The sequence below is a fragment of the Chaetomium tenue genome, assembly GCF_020726465.1.
Source record: "Chaetomium tenue strain MPI-SDFR-AT-0079 chromosome Unknown F5144scaffold_1, whole genome shotgun sequence".
NCBI lineage: Eukaryota > Fungi > Ascomycota > Sordariomycetes > Sordariales > Chaetomiaceae > Chaetomium > Chaetomium tenue.
In genome coordinates this window covers 4,579,888-4,595,446 of record NW_027117329.1, presented here as the reverse complement: position 1 = coordinate 4,595,446, position 15,559 = coordinate 4,579,888, and the positions used below count along the sequence as shown (strand labels likewise).

Here is a 15,559-nt window from a genome sequence, read left to right as displayed (position 1 = left end):
ACTGAAGCTACCCCGCGCCGCGCATGCCAGCTGCCGAACGCGGCATTTGCAGCAGGCTGCCCACCCAGCTTGAGACTTTGGATCGTTGCCTGCACCCGCTAGGTTGTCTTGAATTCCAAGACGATGAACTTGGAATATCCATCCCGGCCTGGAATGTGTTCGCAGCTGGAACCATGAATACCCTTCACGCACCCACCGTCCCCTCGGGGCCAACTACGGCGCCCACCGCAAACGGAAATGCGACCCAGCTCACCATCGCCGAGCTTCAGCGGAAGAAGGACATGGTCGAGGGGGAGCTCAAAGCGCTTGGCGGCGTGCTTGATTCTGTTTGTACCACGCTCAAACTCGCAGCCAGGGAGCGGCGGACGGCTAACAAGTATTACAGCATGGGGTTGACATGAACACCAACCTTCTCACTCCGGATGGGTTTCCTCGAGCCGATATCGATGTAGCGCAAAGTATGGGGCTAGCATCGTTGAGATTCTGGAGCGAGCATACTGACCGTCCGTCACAGTTCGGACTACCAGGGCGCGCATTATCCACCTTCGAAACGACTGGAAGGATCTGATGGGCACCATCGAGAAACGACTGCACGAGCACTTTGCGAGCCTTGAGGACGGCGATGACGAAACCCCAGCCCCTGTTAGCGCCGACACCTCTATACTGAGAGACTCTGTCCCCGAGACGCTCGACCAACCTTTTGCCAAGGTCAATTCGGTGGTAGATAACAGCCCGGCTGCGTCCGCCGGTCTCCAAGCAGGCGACCTCATCCGCAACTTTGGCTACGTGAGCCTCGAAAACCACGACGGCCTGAAGAAGGTGGCAGAATGCGTACAAGGAAACGAAGGGGTAAGGCGATAACCTTTTGCCACCTGTGGAGGGACTGATGACGTTGGCTAACGGGATCGCAGCAAAATATCCTCGTCAAGGTATCAAGAAGCGGCGGAGGTTCTCAGCCACAGGAACTTCGGCTGACACTGACACCGAGACGCAACTGGGGCGGCAGAGGAATGCTTGGTTGCCATATCTTGCCGCTTTAATCCGAGCAGGCGCTGCGATTGTTGGTGAACCAGCGAGCGAGCGGGCCACACAACCTGCTGGGGCCGGCCAAACTAGCTCTGAATAAATGGGTAGGTGATAGCAGTACTACTTTGCTCCGATGTGAGAGCAAAACAAGACCCGTGGCAAAGCGTGGTGCTCCGAAAAAAAGGTACTTGACCGCAAGTTGTGGTTAGCGAGCAAATTGAGAACCCCCCTCTCGACGTTCAAGCAGACCATAGTCAACGCTCCCACTTTCGATAATGGAGTATTATTATACGAGAACATTATTGTCGGCCCATTCTTTTTACGACGGCCGGCCAACGGGGGTGGTGCGCTACCAACAAATCTCCCCCAGACTGCCACCGGGTTACTGAAATAATACTTGATTGGGCCCATGAGACAACCGAAGAAGCTCTGAACCAACTGACTTGGGATACGACTACACTTCATGTACACCTGAGACCAATAATACGGAGGGCTGCAACTATGGGGCTCGAACTGCTTTTTCTCACGAACTCGATGGCTAAGTAGCACCTGAACCTTGTAAAGGGACATTTCGGTTACCATCAGATTAGTATTGATGTATCGTGGCGAAGGAGAGCCGTCGACCGCCGATGGCCGACCTCTTTCCGCTTAACAGGAAGAAGTGCATACTCCCAATGTGGCCATCCGTAGATAACGCTTGCCAATAACTTGCTAACGGCTTGGCCTTGAGTCGGCAGCTGAAGCCGTTCTATCCCGTAAGACACCTTGAATGGAAGGTTCGCGAAGTTCCGGAACTCAACTTCGCCCTAGTGGACGTGTGGCTACATTTGGCTTGGCAGCCTTTCCGAACCGACCAAGTCATCGCCACCAGGGGCTGGGATAAACGCAGTATTGCCCAAAGAACAGTCAGATATGATGTTATTGCGGGCCGCCTGAGGTTATGCATGGCTCGGACACCAAGGACGAGAAACAGGTAGTGAGACCCTCTTCCTTGTGCATGGGATGCTGGCAAAGCTTTCGGAGGGAGGCATCGATGCGTTATTCCTAACAATCTTTGGGTTGCCAAAAGAGAGGAATTTGAAGGCCACAGAAATGGTCGCGTGAGCGGTTGGGGAGAGAGCAATCAATGTGTTGTGGCTCGGGCGAATTCAGCCTGGCTGTCCTTGGCATTCTTTCTTTGGAAACCATTTGATGCCTGGCAGCCTGGTCAACACCGATGGCTTGGTGAGAGAACATTTGACTTGTAGAGGACGAAGCATGACTGCGATGAAAGAATGCCTAATGAAAGGAACTCCAGTTTTGGCCATCCGATTGATAGCTTTAGCTTTGACTCATCAATCAGGCAGCAAATTCTCCTTGATGGGCAATCGAGAAAACATCAAGGCACTTCAGGCATCTGATATAGCTTGTGGCAAGTGCGTCATTGGGCAGCTCTCTCGTTGTGAATGACGGATAATCCGAATCTGACTCGGAGTGTTCGAAACCCGTGCCACGGCAACATAACACTTGATGGCCGGTGAATCTTAAAAAAGAATTGAAGGCTTCGACCTCCATAAAAGAGACAAAAACCGTAACTGGAAGGCACGCAGCAAGAGACCTCAAGTGCCCCAAAAAGCTCCCTTTGACGCACGGACCAAGCTATCACGTGCACAAATCACCCCGCCGCCAACGAGTTTTTCGTCAAGGCTGCTGTGGTTCCAAGCCAGCTGCCCTTTGAAAACAACATCGCTCCGTCTTCAGGCGCCACTCATTCTTGCAACCCGACCACAACCGCATTTCCCTACAATCTCCATAAGCCGATCAAGTGCGTGCTATCCCCGCTCTCCGGTTGCTTTTCCTTAACGATTCCACTCGCGACTCCTACAAAAGCCCCTCCTTTCGATTGCAAAACTAACGCGGGCTTCCAGGCCTTGTTCTCTTAACACATTAATCAACACATCAACCACACAGCATGGCTCAACAACAGACCCCGACCTTCAAGCTGGTCCTGGTCGGCGATGGTGGTACCGGCAAGGTAAGCTTAACATTTTTGCCTGTTGACGGCGCCCTCGATTGCAACTCCTTTGACGCCGACTTCGGGGTTGCAAAAGGGCGTCGACAGGGTCCCGACTTTTGCTAACGCGACCTTTCCCAGACCACCTTCGTCAAGCGCCACTTGACTGGTGAATTCGAGAAGAAGTACATGGCCACCCTGGGTGTCGAGGTCCACCCCCTCGGTTTCACCACCGTAAGTCGCTCCCGCCGAGCGTGCAATCCGTACCGCCCGGGCCCGATGCTAAGAAACGATGCAGAACTTCGGCCAGATCCAGTTCGATGTGTGGGACACTGCGGGCCAAGAGAAGTTTGGCGGTCTCCGTGACGGCTACTACATCAACGGCCAGTGCGGCATCATCATGTTCGATGTCACCTCCCGCATTACCTACAAGAACGTCCCCAACTGGCACCGTATGTATACCGTGGCGAAAAGAAAAACAGAGAATGCTAGGGTAGACACTAACGGCATATATAGGTGATCTCATCCGTGTCTGCGAGAACATTCCCATCGTTCTCTGCGGCAACAAGGTGGATGTCAAGGAGCGTAAGGTGAAGGCTAAGACCATCACATTCCACCGGAAGAAGAACTTGCAGTACTACGATATTTCGGCCAAGTCGAATTATAACTTCGAGAAGCCCTTCCTCTGGCTCGCCCGCAAGCTTGTTGGCAACCCCGGTCTGGTAAGTTTCATCTTCGGATCCTCACTCTCAGAGTCACACATTCAGGATGGAGACTGACGACGTATCCAGGACTTCGTTGCCGCCCCTGCGCTGGCCCCCGCCGAAGCGGCGGTCGACGCGGCGCTTATCCAGCAGTACCAGGCGGAGATGGAAGAGGCGGCCAAGGCGCCCCTTCCGGATGATGACGATGACCTTTGAGCGCCTCCGTAGCAAGACAACTCGATCGAGTACATTCGGTGTGGTTCAGGATTGGTAATGCCCGTTATGAAAGGATAAGACACATCTTCTGAAGCACGCGCAAATGGCACTACGGGCATTTGGGACGGGCATCGGGGATCGCGCTTGGTATTGGGGGAAGAGGGAGGCCATCGGTTCGGGTTTCGATGGAGGGGTTGGAGCGGCGGCCGGCATGATTTTTCTTTGGTTTGGTTGACCCAGCGGCAACTCAGCCAGATACGCAAGCTTAGATCTGAAGAACATTGCTGCATAAATTGCGGCGCTAGGTAGATCAATATGAGGCGTCAGTCTCGCAAAAGCAGCTCCAGCTCGACCTGTTGTTAAGCATTGTAAACACAACGTGTGCACGCATCGTTTCGTGGTTCAGCTGCGCAGCCGGATTTGGGCTTCAAGGCGGTGAAGCCCCGTTGTGGGAACAAGGCATCATGACATCAATGGGGGCGATTTTGCGGCGTGGTGGCCTGTTCCCTCCTTTATTTCTGCTTGGTCAGCAGTATGGATTGCGATATCTAAAGCTTGGCAGGTTGCCAAGAATATTGTGCAATTGCAGATGGTTGGCCGAGAAACCATCGGCCTGCATTTTGAGCTCCCTTCCTCTTTTTTTCCATCGTCACCCGGGCGTTTACGAGATAAGGTATTGGTGTATTCGTAAATACAGTCCTGCCGTCTTGATCGCATTCCCGGTAATTTAACTTGCCAACCACTTTGGAGAAAGTCAAGCAAGTAAAGCCTCCTTTTATTTTATTTTTTGGCCTTAGCAATTAGTTACCTATCCCAGCCATCAAAATTTTGGGCTAAAACCCAAAATCACATACATCTCTTTCCAGGTCAGGTAGGGGGATTAGACGACAGAAGAAAACCCGTGATATAATACAACCAGTCCCTGGCTTCCAGCTCTATCCTCGATTCTGGATTTTCGGGAGATACATGCGGGAGTACATGCCCAGCGCCATCACCGTAAAGTATAATTTGTAGTTGGGGTAGCCGATCATGCTGGTAAAGGTACAGAAAGATCAGACATGGGTTGCTTGGTCATTGGCGAGAAGCAGCAGCAGCACTTACCAGGTTCTATTGAAGACGCCCTCGACGCCCTCTTGGAGCCACTCGCCACTGGGTTGCTGGCGGTCGGCGATGAGCTATCATGGTGTTAACAGAGCGGGACGGAGAAGACGGATAGAAGAGAGGGGAGAACACGAGGGAAAGAGATGAAAGAAGAAGAACGGAAAAACAAAAAGAACGAAACGCACCTTCAGCCCCCGCTCAACCGGCTCTGGATCAGGATACCCAGCATGCATCAGCGCCATGACAGCCCATGCGGTATTGACGACCTGGCTGGTCTCGTGCTCGATGTAGCGCTTCTCGACACACGACGAGTAGTGCTCGCCCCAGCCGCCGTCGTCGCGCTGCTTGGCCAGCAAAAAAGCACACGCCCGGCGCACCTCGTCACTCGAACCATACTGCAGCCCGCGCGCCTCAAAAGCCTGCACAGCAAAAAAGGTCGCGTACGTGAAGCAGATGGCCCACGAGCCATACCACGCGCCGTCAGGCCGCTGGCGCGCCGCCACAAACCCCACCGCGCGGCGCATGGCCCCCTCGATATCACGGGCCCTATGCCCCGGAATGTGGGCACGAAACCGGGCCAGCGCAGTCAGCACGGCGGTGGTGCACTCGACGTACGAGTACTCGATCATGACATCGTTAAAGACCTCGGCCGGGTTGAGGTACTCGAGCAGCGGCGAGCCACGCGTCTGCTCATAGCTGCCGAAGCCGCCGTCGGCGTTCTGCATGGCCAGCAGCGTGTCGACGCAGTCGGCCAGGCGCGCGTCGCTGACCAGCGCGGGGAACCCCAACTCCTTCTGCAGCATCAGCACCGCCTTGAGCCCCTCCGCCGTGCAGTCCGACACCACGTAGCCGTTGCTGCGCGTGCTGAACGGCCACCCGCCTTTCCGCCCCTGCCGGAAGGGGTCGTCGGTCAGGTCGTCGCGCAGTTGCGTGATGTCGAGGAAGTGGTGCGCTTTGGCGAGCGAGGCGCGCACGGTGGGGTCGGAGGCGAGCCCCGCCTCGACGGCCGCCTGCACCGCGAAGGCCGTGTCCCATAGTTGCACGCCGTTGGTGCCGCCGCTAGTCATGCCGTCGGGTCCCAGCCAGAGGTAGACGGCGAGGCGGTCGCGGTGGCGGCGCAGGCGTTCCGAGTCGGGCCCGTCCTCGTACAGCGCGCACACCATGTGGAAGGCCTTGTTGACGGGGGCCAGGCAGTTGTAGTCGGTGTTGCGCTCCTCGCGCCGCATCAGCTCGCCTACGCGGCGGTTGGCAAGTCGGAGGAGCCATTGGGGCCGGAGGTAGTTGCACCAGAAGGCGAGGATGGAGAAGAGGAAGATGAGAAGGCCGGATACGGAGCGGATGGTGTCGGAGGGGGCGGCGGTGTGGCGGTGCCGGCCGAAGTCGACGGCGGAGTAGGGGGTCGTGTAGATCTCCTCGCGGACCTCGGCGAGAAGGTCATCCAGGGGCGCCGTGCAGCGGTTGGACCAGAGGTAGGAGGTGGGGAGATACACCACGCGGCATTGTACCCACCACCGCGAAGGGTGGAACGGGAGCCAGGAAGGGAGAAGCCTAAATATGAAGTTAGCACACCATGTGTGCATACATGCATGCCATCACCATCCGCCGCCCCTACATATACATACCAAAGATCCACCGGCACGCAATTCACCCCCTCCCACTTATACAACCCCAAACACGCCAACCAAATCTTCCCCCACTGCGGCATTCCCGTCGCGCCCCCCAACCCCAACAAACACTCCCGCGCCCGCACCACCAACCCCTCCCCCTTCCCCACCCCCAACAACCGCAACATCACATAATACAGCCCCGTCGCGAACACCGTCGACCGGCCCTCCAGGTGCAGGCCCCACCCGCCGTCGGCGTTGGCCCGCCGGGCCAGGTACCGCGTCATCTCGATGCGCCAGGGCGCGGGGACGGGCGTCTTCGTGATGTACATGGCGAAGACGAGGCCGGGGAGCAGGAAGCTCGGGCCGCCGTAGGAGCAGGCCCAGTGCCCTTCGGGGAGTTGCAGGTGGGTGAGGAAGTGGAAGCCGTGGAGGGCGGGGGGGGTGAAGGGGGAGGGGGGGGAGGGGGTTGAGGGGGAGTTGTGGTGGGATGTGGATGTGGATGTGGATGTGGGGGTTGATTCAGGTTTGGTTGGTGATGGGGTTGGTTTGGGGGGTGGTGTTGATGGCGATGTCAGCCCCAAGAGGTACCGCTCGGCGAACGTCTGTGGTCGCGTGCTGCTGTCGGAGGCTTCGGCGGTATCAAGGTAACGCCATTCATGGTCTCCCTCGTGACTATGAAGGCGCCAGCGGGTGAGGTCGGTTGCGGGGAGACGGGATTGCTTCCCCATCTTTTTCTTTTTTCTTTTACTGACTGTTGTTCTTAGGGGGATGCGAGAAGGGACTTTCTCGAATATCAAAACCGTGCATATTTCATTGACCGTGATCCTCATGTGATTGTGATTGGAGAGTAGTAATCCGGGAAGGATGATTCCCAGGCTTGGCAAACGCGAGAAGTGACCGGGTATAATCCATAAAGGGGGCGTTGGCCGGTTGGTTCAAGCGTAGGTAGCATGTCTGTATATGTACATGCCTTGCGTGTACATATCGCACAGTAAGCGGTTGTCCAGTTCCTATGCAATTACAAGCTTTCCTCATGCGATGATGAACTTGGCACACCCGCCCCTTTTGCAGCTTTTCTTGTCAGCGCACGCGTATCAAGTTGAATAACCCCATGAACTCGCTCGATTTGTGTGATTTTTTGAAGCCCACATTCAGCCTCTCTCCTCTTGTTCTCACCGCTCGTATAAATGTTGAAGAAAGACTGAAGCAGTAAAATATCAGACCCCTCGTCCCCCCCCTTCTCCAACATGACCACAATTTCTAAACTCAGGGATTTTCTCAAGGTACGGCATGATATTATCCACTACCTCGTTCTTGTGGTTCAAATAATAAATGCTGACTGGAATTACAGTTCCTCGGGTCCGTAAAAGGTGACCTCGCCAATATCACGGCCCCCCCTTATTTCCTCGCCCCCGCCTCTGTGACCAAACTCGGAACTTGCTGGGTAGAGCGACCGTCATTATCCGCAGCACCCGCCCTAGAACCCGATCCGGAGCTGCGCGCCCTTCTCGTGCTCAAATGGATCCTCGCCAGCCTCAAATACCAGCTCTACCCCAGGCCGCAGCATCAAGAAGCCCCTGAACGCCTTCCTGGGCGAGATCTTCCGGGCGCAATGGACCGACGGCCGCGCCACCGCCAACCTCGTGTCGGAACAGATCTCCCACCACCCGCCCATTACGGCCGTCTACATGTGGGACGAAGAGCACGGCATCCGGGGGGAGGGCTACTCCCGCGTCGAGATGCTGTTACTCTGTTTACATTGCTACCCCTTTTCCGCCCTTTTCCGCCCCTGTTCAACTAACATTTCCACGCTACCTGGTCGCTTTTCGGTGGTCACGTCCTCTTAATTCATTGTCTCTCTTCAAGCAGTTTTGTAAATGTCCTCATGGGCAAAGCCGCGCAAACCACCGGCACCGTCTACGTCAACGGGGAAGCCTCCCAGATTTCTCGGTAGGCTGTTATCTTCCCTTACCCTTGGATCAGCAAGCAACTCCCATCTAACTACCCTCACTCACCCCAGCTTCAAAAAGCTTATCAGCCATGTCCCCCAAGACGACGTGCTTATGGCGGAATGTACAGTCCGCGAGAACATCGACTACGCCGCCTCGGTACGCTTACCACGCGCGTGGACGGCGGTATTGCGGGACTGGTGAACCACTTCTCCGAGATGGGCTTCGAGCTGTCGGAGAAGTCCAACGTGGCCGACGCCGTGCTGGATATCATCTCAGGCCACGGCAGCGCAACCACACCGGGGGCCAAAGGAACCACACCAACCCTCGACAATCTCCTCGACCATTAGCGTCCACAAGCCCTCAAGCTCACCGCAGACTTCGACCGCGAGAAGCAACAACACACCACCCCAACAACATCCCCAACAACATCCCCAACAACCTCCTCGCCCTCACCACCTCCGCCACCAGCCGGGGCGCCTCCCGCCTCCAGCAGAGCCACCTCTGCTTCACGCGCCCCCTCAAGCAGCAATGGGTGCGCAAGACGAGCTTCCAGATCGAGATCTCGGCGGGGGCGCGGTGGCCGGCCTGCTGATCGGGCTGCCGCTTTACCAGCTGCAGGGCACCCACTTCCAGGGCGCCTACTACACGCCGCTGGCCCTCCTGTCGAGCGCGCTCAACTAGGTACACGCTCGTACCGCAGATTGGCCTGCTGTGTAGCCTGGCGGTTGGCCTGGCGGCGGCCGTGTTGGGGGTGAGGACCTTTGGGGAGGAGAGTGCGTTTTCTTTTTTTTCTTTTCTTTTTTTTCTCTTTTTTTCTTTTTTTTATATTGTTTCTCTTTTGTTGCCAACTCAGGGGCTTACGATGAGTCTTCCTACTAACATGTTGATTTTCCAGAGCAGATCTACTGGCGCGAGGCGAGCTCCGGGCACTCGGGGCTGGCCTACTACGTGGGCAAGGTGCTGGCGACGTTCCCGTAGCTGGCTATCTCGGCTATACACTTTAACACCTTCTACTGCGTGCTGGCGACGCCGTAGATGCCCTTCTGTAGTATGTTCCTGTCCAACCTGCTGTCCTTTTACTGCATCTACGGCCTGGTTTCCATAATGTCCATGCTCGTGCGCCGCAAGAATGGGCCCCTGATGGTTATGATCGTCAGTCTGATTATTGGTGTCTTTTGGGGGTATGGCCCGCCCTTGTACCCGGCCAAGGAGTGGCACCCTGAGTGGCTGTGGCGGTTGTGCCCCGGGGTGAGTTGGGTTTGGTTACATGGGGCATGGGCATGCATGTTCAATGCCGACACTCGCTTCTTGTTCCTCAGGTATGGTTGACCGAGGCCTACTTCGATAACACTTGGCTATCATGAGCCACTTGTACGATCTGGACCTTGCTGCCAGTTGGACAGGGTATGTACGTTTCAGCATGGACATTGGGTGAGTTATATAATTAGTTGTGGCTGGTCTCAACGGGGATTCGGGGCCTTCGAGCTAATCTGACGTCTGACGGCAGCATAGGTAGGTACTCTTGGTTATTGGCACAGTCTACCGAATGATTGCCTTTGGGGGGTTGATATTCTTGAACCGTGCGGGCAAAACGTGAGAAGGATGAGGGACACTTAACTTAGAGTCTTACTTATTATTACCTTGACCAAGGGGAAACGAGGCCGCCCCCAATCAGTGATGGAATTTATCCAATCAAGTTTTAACCCCCCCCCCCCCTGAATGAGCGAGGCCGCCCCAGTCCGCTTTTCCAACCACTCAAGTATCCAATGAATGGTGTCCCCGGCTCATGCTTCTGCAGATGTGGGCCAACGATGCCACGTATTGGCCGTGTCCATTCCTCTTCTGCACTGCCCCATCTGCAGCAACGCCCTCCAGTCAGTCCTTGTTTATGAGCGGGCCTCGCATTCAAGCCCCTCTTGGGAGCAGAGCCAGAAGGCTAAACGTGACAAAGATGTGTGTAGAATCTTCTTCCCTCGTTTCCCTTCTCACCCCCTTTCAACCAAGACCTGACCTGTCCGCTCGGTCTCTCGTTTGCCGCCGACAACATGTCAGGCACCAAAATCACCCCGGGCTTCCTTTTGCTCCTCTCATTTGCACGATGCGTGATAGCTGCGGATTCTGGAGATGACTTCTCTAATAACCTATTCTCAGACCTAGCACCGTACGTTGTACTATTATTGCTTGTTTTGATTATCGTGATATTGGCGCCCGTACTAATAACCGGGCTAGACTGCTGTCGCTTCTGGGAGAACAAGTCACCATGCAATTCATGAGCCAGGCGATGGGCTGGACAGACAACGTAATATTGGCGATGGCTCCCCTGGGCATAATCACTATCATCGTCAGTGCTATCAGAGTTGGCGGCCCTTCATGGCTCAAGGCTCTTGTGGGAAGAGCTAGGGAGAATCTTGCGGTTGTTGAGGCGAGTCTGATGTCGTCTACCTCTAAGGAAGTTTGTGAGCTCTGGAACGGACAGGCAGTGGTGAGAAGCATGGGGGCAGCTCCAATTGGCGAGTTTATCTGCTTGCTCCCAGAGGGATTCCGGGACGGCGAGGATGCCAAATGGGGTGTCCCGGAGGTAATGACACTGGAGGGCGCAATCAATACCGGATTGCTGGACGAAATTCGTAAGTGGTTCGTTGAATCTATATTCCACAGACAAACATCACTTACATTCTCAGAGCCAAACCTGCCGGAAACCTTTTACCCGACCCAGAGGGCCGAGGAAGGGTCAGCACGCCACAAAATTCGGGGACCCAAGATCATTGTTACACGGAATCCCGGGGCCGATGCGCCAAACATCTCGCTCAATATGAATAATCAGTCTGGGACGGGCGGGCTACTTTGGGTGGCGGCCCTGGGAACTGTGCTTCAGCTGGGCGTCCTTGTGTTCTCCGGACTCGCCACTTACCATCCCCGGCTGATGTTTTTGAAAGATGGCCGCCCTATTGTCCCCTATGCGTACCCCTGTACCGCCGTTGGCACGTTTCTCCTAGTACTTGGCATGATGATGTGTGGTCATGTCGTCGACAGCAGCACCGAAGAGACGAGATACCGAACAGGGCGAGGAAGTATCGCCCGGATGGTCTGGCTGCAAAAGGCGGGAACCGTGAGCGACCAAGTGTTTGGTTCCTTTGCCATCATTGCCAGGGATGACCGGACAGTTGTCGTGACATCGAGGCGAGCCGGAAAAGGGAGCAAGCCAACCGGGCGGGTAGACCGAGCGGTCCAAGTGATGGTTGATACAGTAACCAAGCTACTGTACTCGTCTACGGTATCTGAAACACGCAAAAAAAGCTCTCAAAGCACGACAGCGGCCTCTGAAGAGCAAGGCCACACGGCCATCTTGGCCTCCAAGACCGTCCTCGGCGTGTTGATGGGCCTTTGTGGCTTTATCGTTCAGTTTATCGGACTGCGAGGCATGCATTGGTCAGCATCAGTTGCTCAACTTGGCGCCACCCTCGTCATGACTGCCTTCAGAGCATGGGTCCGGCTTGGACTTGCAAAGTCTGCCGAGGCGCGACGGCTTATCCCGGGGTTCGAGCTCGACTGGCTTGCAACAGCTTTGGGAGATGCTGACAAGGCGTCTTGGCTGGCTACTTCAAACAGCGAGAAGATTCGCAGTGACTGGTCGGTTATCTCTGGCAGGGGTCAGAGTACGCTCAAGCGATGGGGAGGGGAGAGGGGGACAGAACCAGAATTTCCCGACTCGAAGGCACAAGCACTGATGGGGGTACGGGCAGATTTGGGCATGCGTTCCCAGTGGTGTGGCCTGGCATCCGGAGAAGCCAAGACCATTGCTAGGGCCATTGAGATCGTGATGGACAAGCTAATCGGTCCGTTTGGTGTATTCACCTGGACCCTCGGAACCCGCTACGCGGGATCGTCCAACGGCGCCGTTGGTATCGGTCTAACAACAGAGGACTATAAATGGACGGTGGATGTAGATGCACTCGACGCGGCCTTATCCCTGTGGCTATATTCGGCCATCGAACACGAGGATTGCGACGTTGCAGAATGGCCGCCCAACCCGGATCCTCACCCCCTCAAGAAGGTACTCGGCGAAAGCCTGCGACTTCTGGGCCCGAGCACCCCATCCCTCCGTCGAGACCTTCAATGGTGGACTACCCGTGATGCACCAAATATCATACAAGTCGAGATGTATGACAAGGCCATTAAACGTGGGGTGCATGGGTCCTGGATATCCTACAAGAAAACCAACCCGTCAATCCGCAGATATGAATTAGTCGACATGCAGTGGAACGAGTCGTGGGACCGGTGGTATAACACGTGGTCATCGGTGGCTTATCACAGACTCATAGGGTATGAGATGGTCGATGGCAACGCAGCTCAGAATCGAGAGGACTGGGCGGATCTCGATTGCAAGCCATCAGACTCACCATCACTACGCAGTGATGATGACTCAAATTCAACATACTCGACCTGTTCCAAGATCCAAAAAGAAGGCGGAGAACCCCTTTTGGCGGTTGCGTTGCAGCAACCCATCATGCCGGTGTATACCCACGCTATATTCTCAGATTTCATGTGGGCTATGGCAAAGGAGGCAGCAAAGAGGCCGGGCGAGAACATCACCGAATTACGAACTGACGACTCTAGCAGCGTCGACACTCGAGGGAGTTTCATGCTCTGGAATAGACGCCTGTCGACCATGGCTCAGGAGATTCAGAACACTAGACTTGGGAGTCTAGATCAAATTTATCTGAGCATTATCCCGGCACTTAGTGTCGAAGGGCTGCTCCCCAAACCGGATGAGGTTGTTGCATTAGTGAAACAATACTCTGAGCAGATGGGGAGAATGAATCACTGGAAACAGGCGAGTGACGCATGGTATTGGCTCCTCCAACCGGCGAATATGTTCCCAGAAGATGGCGAATTCTACGAGCAAGCCCAGTACGAGGCGAGGGATGAATTTGGACGGTCACCGTTACACATAGCGGCCCTGGCAAGCGACTACGAGCTCGCAAAGCTGCTGATCCGCAGTCTCGCGGATGTGGACCTGGGGGATATGAGAGGCGGGACAGCACTACACGTTGCTGCTACAAATGGGGAGGAGGCTATCGTACGGCTGCTTATCGCTAATGGCGCCAACATGGACGCGGCAGACATGGATGGTTTAACACCGGTCTATGTAGCTGCTGCTCGAAAGCAGGACGCCATCGCCAGCCTTCTGCTTGAAAGCGGCGCCAACAAGGACGCGGCGGACCACCAGGGATCAACACTACTACATATCGCCGCCTCACGCGAGGACGAAGCCGTCATAACGCTGCTTCTAGACCACGGCGCCGATAAAGACGCCGTGAACGACCAACACCAAACACCGCTCCACACCGCCGCGGCCACCAACAACGCAGCCATCACCCGGCTGCTGATCGACAGCGGCGCCAACACGGAGGCCGCCGACGACGACGGGCAGACGCCACTGCACATCGCGGCCACGGCCATGGACAGCACCGTCGCGGAGCTGCTTCTCGACAAGGGGGGGGCCGACGCGGAAGCGAGGGACCACGAAGGCCGGACGCCGCTGCACGTGGCCAGCCCGACGGCCGGAGCGCTGCTCCTCCAGAGGGGCGCCGACAAGCATGCGCGGGACAAGGAGGGCCGCGAACCGGTGCTGACCGACCAGAGCCAGGAAGCCCGGGATTATCAGGCACAGTTGGTGCTGCTGGAGCAGCAGAACAGGAAGCGGATGCAGATGGCCCGGCGGGAGTTGGGTTGATTATAAACAAACGGGTCTTTGGTAGTTAGGTAGGTGTTAGGGAGCATGATTGATATAGAAAAGCTATGGGTATTTACATGTAATTGGCCCGTCGAACGGGGAAAAGAAGACACATCTTGCTCTCTTCAACCGACGCCTCGTGGGGTAACGAGTCGAATCCATGACGGTTTCGGTCGTCCCGCCAGCCGGGAAAACGGCGTTAGGGTCATACAAAACCATTTCATCCACATAATCCATACATTCATGCTCGGGGGACAGGAAGCTCGCGTGCTGCACGCGGAAGCGTACCATGCATCTCACCCCCGCTTGCCGAGCAACGCTCTCCAGCCGCCTAAGGGGATGCTGTTCGTCGATTTGTAGTCCGTCTTGCACGTCCATTTTCCTGAACAAGGAAGCCATGTCGCTTGTTCTCAGCTTGAAGTGGAGTTCTTGCAGGGAGAGCACCTTGCCGTCGGGCTCGGACTCGAGGAGGTATGACTGCAAGGCTGGAATAACTAATTTGGGAGGGGCATCATATATATCCCCCGAGTAGGCGGAGTCGTCGCGTAGGTAGAGCTTTCTCAGGCTAGGTGGCAGTATGTCCCGAAGCCTGATGCCGTGTGGGCGATAGGCGAAGAGTACATGCATGGGTATTTCCAGTTTGGTCAGGTTGTGCAGGTGCGTGAGAGAACCGATGGCCCCTCGGCGGTCCGAGGCGTGGTTCACCCACTCCCAGGCCTCCTGGCTGCCCTCTACATTCTCTGGGTAAGCGGGCGGCGTGAAATCGACGTATATTTTCAGTACCCTTAGCGTTGCGGCAACGCCGCCCAAGTTCGTGGCAAAGGCGGACCACTCATCCTCATGAGCTGTGTCGCCAATGCCGTAGTCATCGCCCCACCGCAGGAACTCCAGGAGAGAGTCTGTGTCCTCGACCAAGAAATAGCTGAAACGCTCCAGTTTGGGTGTTTTGGCAAGCAGCTCCTTGGTAGTTGACGGGTTTGAAATATGGTCCGTTAGTTCAAGCGTCCGAAGGGCTGGGAGGTTGGCGTCAGCGATCAACTCGCCACGGACGTGTGAGAAGACGGTCGAAAGGTGCTCGAGGCGAGGAAGGCAAAGGAGATTTGGCCCACTAGAGCCAAGCTTGTAGCGTATGCCCGAGTTGAGATCGTTCCGGATCACGACTTTTTTTAGCATCAAGAGATGACCCATGACGTCGTCATCAAATGATATACTAAGATTCTTTA

At 55.7% G+C, this 15,559-nt stretch overlaps 8 protein-coding genes across 8 annotated transcripts; 6 read left to right on the top strand and 2 right to left on the bottom strand.

Moving 5' to 3' along the window:
* Positions 1-173: 173 nt before the first annotated feature.
* Positions 174-1,040, top strand: F5144DRAFT_481518 (uncharacterized protein; the record flags this gene model as incomplete). Its single annotated transcript, XM_066785288.1, has 4 exons — positions 174-326; positions 386-458; positions 515-849; positions 912-1,040. 4 exons carry the CDS (start codon positions 174-176, stop codon positions 1,038-1,040), a joined length of 690 nt encoding a protein of 229 aa, XP_066649065.1.
* A 1,688-nt stretch (positions 1,041-2,728) lies between these two features.
* F5144DRAFT_557262 (ras family-domain-containing protein) lies at positions 2,729-4,378 on the top strand. Its single transcript, XM_066788010.1, has 5 exons — positions 2,729-3,040; positions 3,161-3,253; positions 3,318-3,471; positions 3,536-3,741; positions 3,811-4,378. The coding sequence occupies exons 1-5, from the start codon at positions 2,978-2,980 to the stop codon at positions 3,937-3,939; spliced, it is 645 nt and encodes a 214-aa protein (XP_066649064.1). The 5' UTR covers positions 2,729-2,977; the 3' UTR covers positions 3,940-4,378.
* A 71-nt stretch (positions 4,379-4,449) lies between these two features.
* On the bottom strand, positions 4,450-7,096 carry F5144DRAFT_557261 (terpenoid cyclases/protein prenyltransferase alpha-alpha toroid). Its single transcript, XM_066788009.1, has 4 exons — positions 6,663-7,096; positions 5,226-6,588; positions 5,041-5,114; positions 4,450-4,971 (listed from the first exon to the last, which is right to left on the bottom strand). The coding sequence occupies exons 1-4, from the start codon at positions 6,974-6,976 to the stop codon at positions 4,875-4,877; spliced, it is 1,848 nt and encodes a 615-aa protein (XP_066649063.1). The 5' UTR covers positions 6,977-7,096; the 3' UTR covers positions 4,450-4,874.
* A 303-nt stretch (positions 7,097-7,399) lies between these two features.
* F5144DRAFT_637998 (uncharacterized protein) lies at positions 7,400-8,946 on the top strand (the record flags this gene model as incomplete). Its single annotated transcript, XM_066792680.1, has 6 exons — positions 7,400-7,930; positions 7,999-8,067; positions 8,129-8,391; positions 8,517-8,597; positions 8,668-8,755; positions 8,815-8,946. The coding sequence occupies exons 1-6, from the start codon at positions 7,895-7,897 to the stop codon at positions 8,944-8,946; spliced, it is 669 nt and encodes a 222-aa protein (XP_066649062.1). The 5' UTR covers positions 7,400-7,894.
* Positions 8,947-9,127: 181 nt separating this feature from the next.
* Positions 9,128-9,963, top strand: F5144DRAFT_598192 (uncharacterized protein; the record flags this gene model as incomplete). The annotated part of the gene is made up of 5 exons (XM_066790925.1): positions 9,128-9,261; positions 9,317-9,372; positions 9,495-9,573; positions 9,649-9,847; positions 9,919-9,963. The coding sequence occupies 5 exons, from the start codon at positions 9,128-9,130 to the stop codon at positions 9,961-9,963; spliced, it is 513 nt and encodes a 170-aa protein (XP_066649061.1).
* Positions 9,964-10,460: 497 nt separating this feature from the next.
* Positions 10,461-11,795, top strand: F5144DRAFT_59685 (uncharacterized protein). The gene is made up of 3 exons (XM_066790835.1): positions 10,461-10,760; positions 10,829-11,226; positions 11,283-11,795. The coding sequence occupies exons 1-3, from the start codon at positions 10,645-10,647 to the stop codon at positions 11,417-11,419; spliced, it is 651 nt and encodes a 216-aa protein (XP_066649060.1). The 5' UTR covers positions 10,461-10,644; the 3' UTR covers positions 11,420-11,795.
* Positions 11,796-13,652: 1,857 nt separating this feature from the next.
* Positions 13,653-14,051, top strand: F5144DRAFT_454407 (ankyrin repeat-containing domain protein; the record flags this gene model as incomplete). The annotated part of the gene is made up of 1 exon (XM_066784957.1): positions 13,653-14,051. A coding segment is annotated over one exon (399 nt), but the record flags the coding sequence as incomplete, so codon positions are not given.
* Positions 14,052-14,263: 212 nt separating this feature from the next.
* On the bottom strand, positions 14,264-15,524 carry F5144DRAFT_589176 (uncharacterized protein; the record flags this gene model as incomplete). Its single annotated transcript, XM_066790007.1, has 2 exons — positions 14,264-14,352; positions 14,576-15,524. The coding sequence occupies 2 exons, from the start codon at positions 15,522-15,524 to the stop codon at positions 14,264-14,266; spliced, it is 1,038 nt and encodes a 345-aa protein (XP_066649058.1).
* Positions 15,525-15,559: the final 35 nt, after the last annotated feature.

What these genes read in the sequence shown, in the direction of transcription:
- F5144DRAFT_59685 (XM_066790835.1), top strand. Translation starts at nt 10,645, where the DNA reads ATGTCAGGCACCAAAATCACCCCGGGCTTCCTTTTGCTCCTCTCATTT. An exon ending in CTATTCTCAGACCTAGCACC is followed by an intron (nt 10,761 to 10,828) that starts GTACGTTGTACT and finishes TAACCGGGCTAG; the next exon opens with ACTGCTGTCGCTTCTGGGAG. An exon ending in CGGATTGCTGGACGAAATTC is followed by an intron (nt 11,227 to 11,282) that starts GTAAGTGGTTCG and finishes ACATTCTCAGAG; the next exon opens with CCAAACCTGCCGGAAACCTT.
- F5144DRAFT_557261 (XM_066788009.1), bottom strand. Translation starts at nt 6,976, where the DNA reads ATGTACATCACGAAGACGCCCGTCCCCGCGCCCTGGCGCATCGAGATG. An exon ending in CGGTTGAGCGGGGGCTGAAG is followed by an intron (nt 5,115 to 5,225) that starts GTGCGTTTCGTT and finishes ACACCATGATAG; the next exon opens with CTCATCGCCGACCGCCAGCA. An exon ending in GGCGTCTTCAATAGAACCTG is followed by an intron (nt 4,972 to 5,040) that starts GTAAGTGCTGCT and finishes TACCTTTACCAG; the next exon opens with CATGATCGGCTACCCCAACT.
- F5144DRAFT_557262 (XM_066788010.1), top strand. Translation starts at nt 2,978, where the DNA reads ATGGCTCAACAACAGACCCCGACCTTCAAGCTGGTCCTGGTCGGCGAT. An exon ending in ACCCCCTCGGTTTCACCACC is followed by an intron (nt 3,254 to 3,317) that starts GTAAGTCGCTCC and finishes GAAACGATGCAG; the next exon opens with AACTTCGGCCAGATCCAGTT. An exon ending in GAACGTCCCCAACTGGCACC is followed by an intron (nt 3,472 to 3,535) that starts GTATGTATACCG and finishes CGGCATATATAG; the next exon opens with GTGATCTCATCCGTGTCTGC.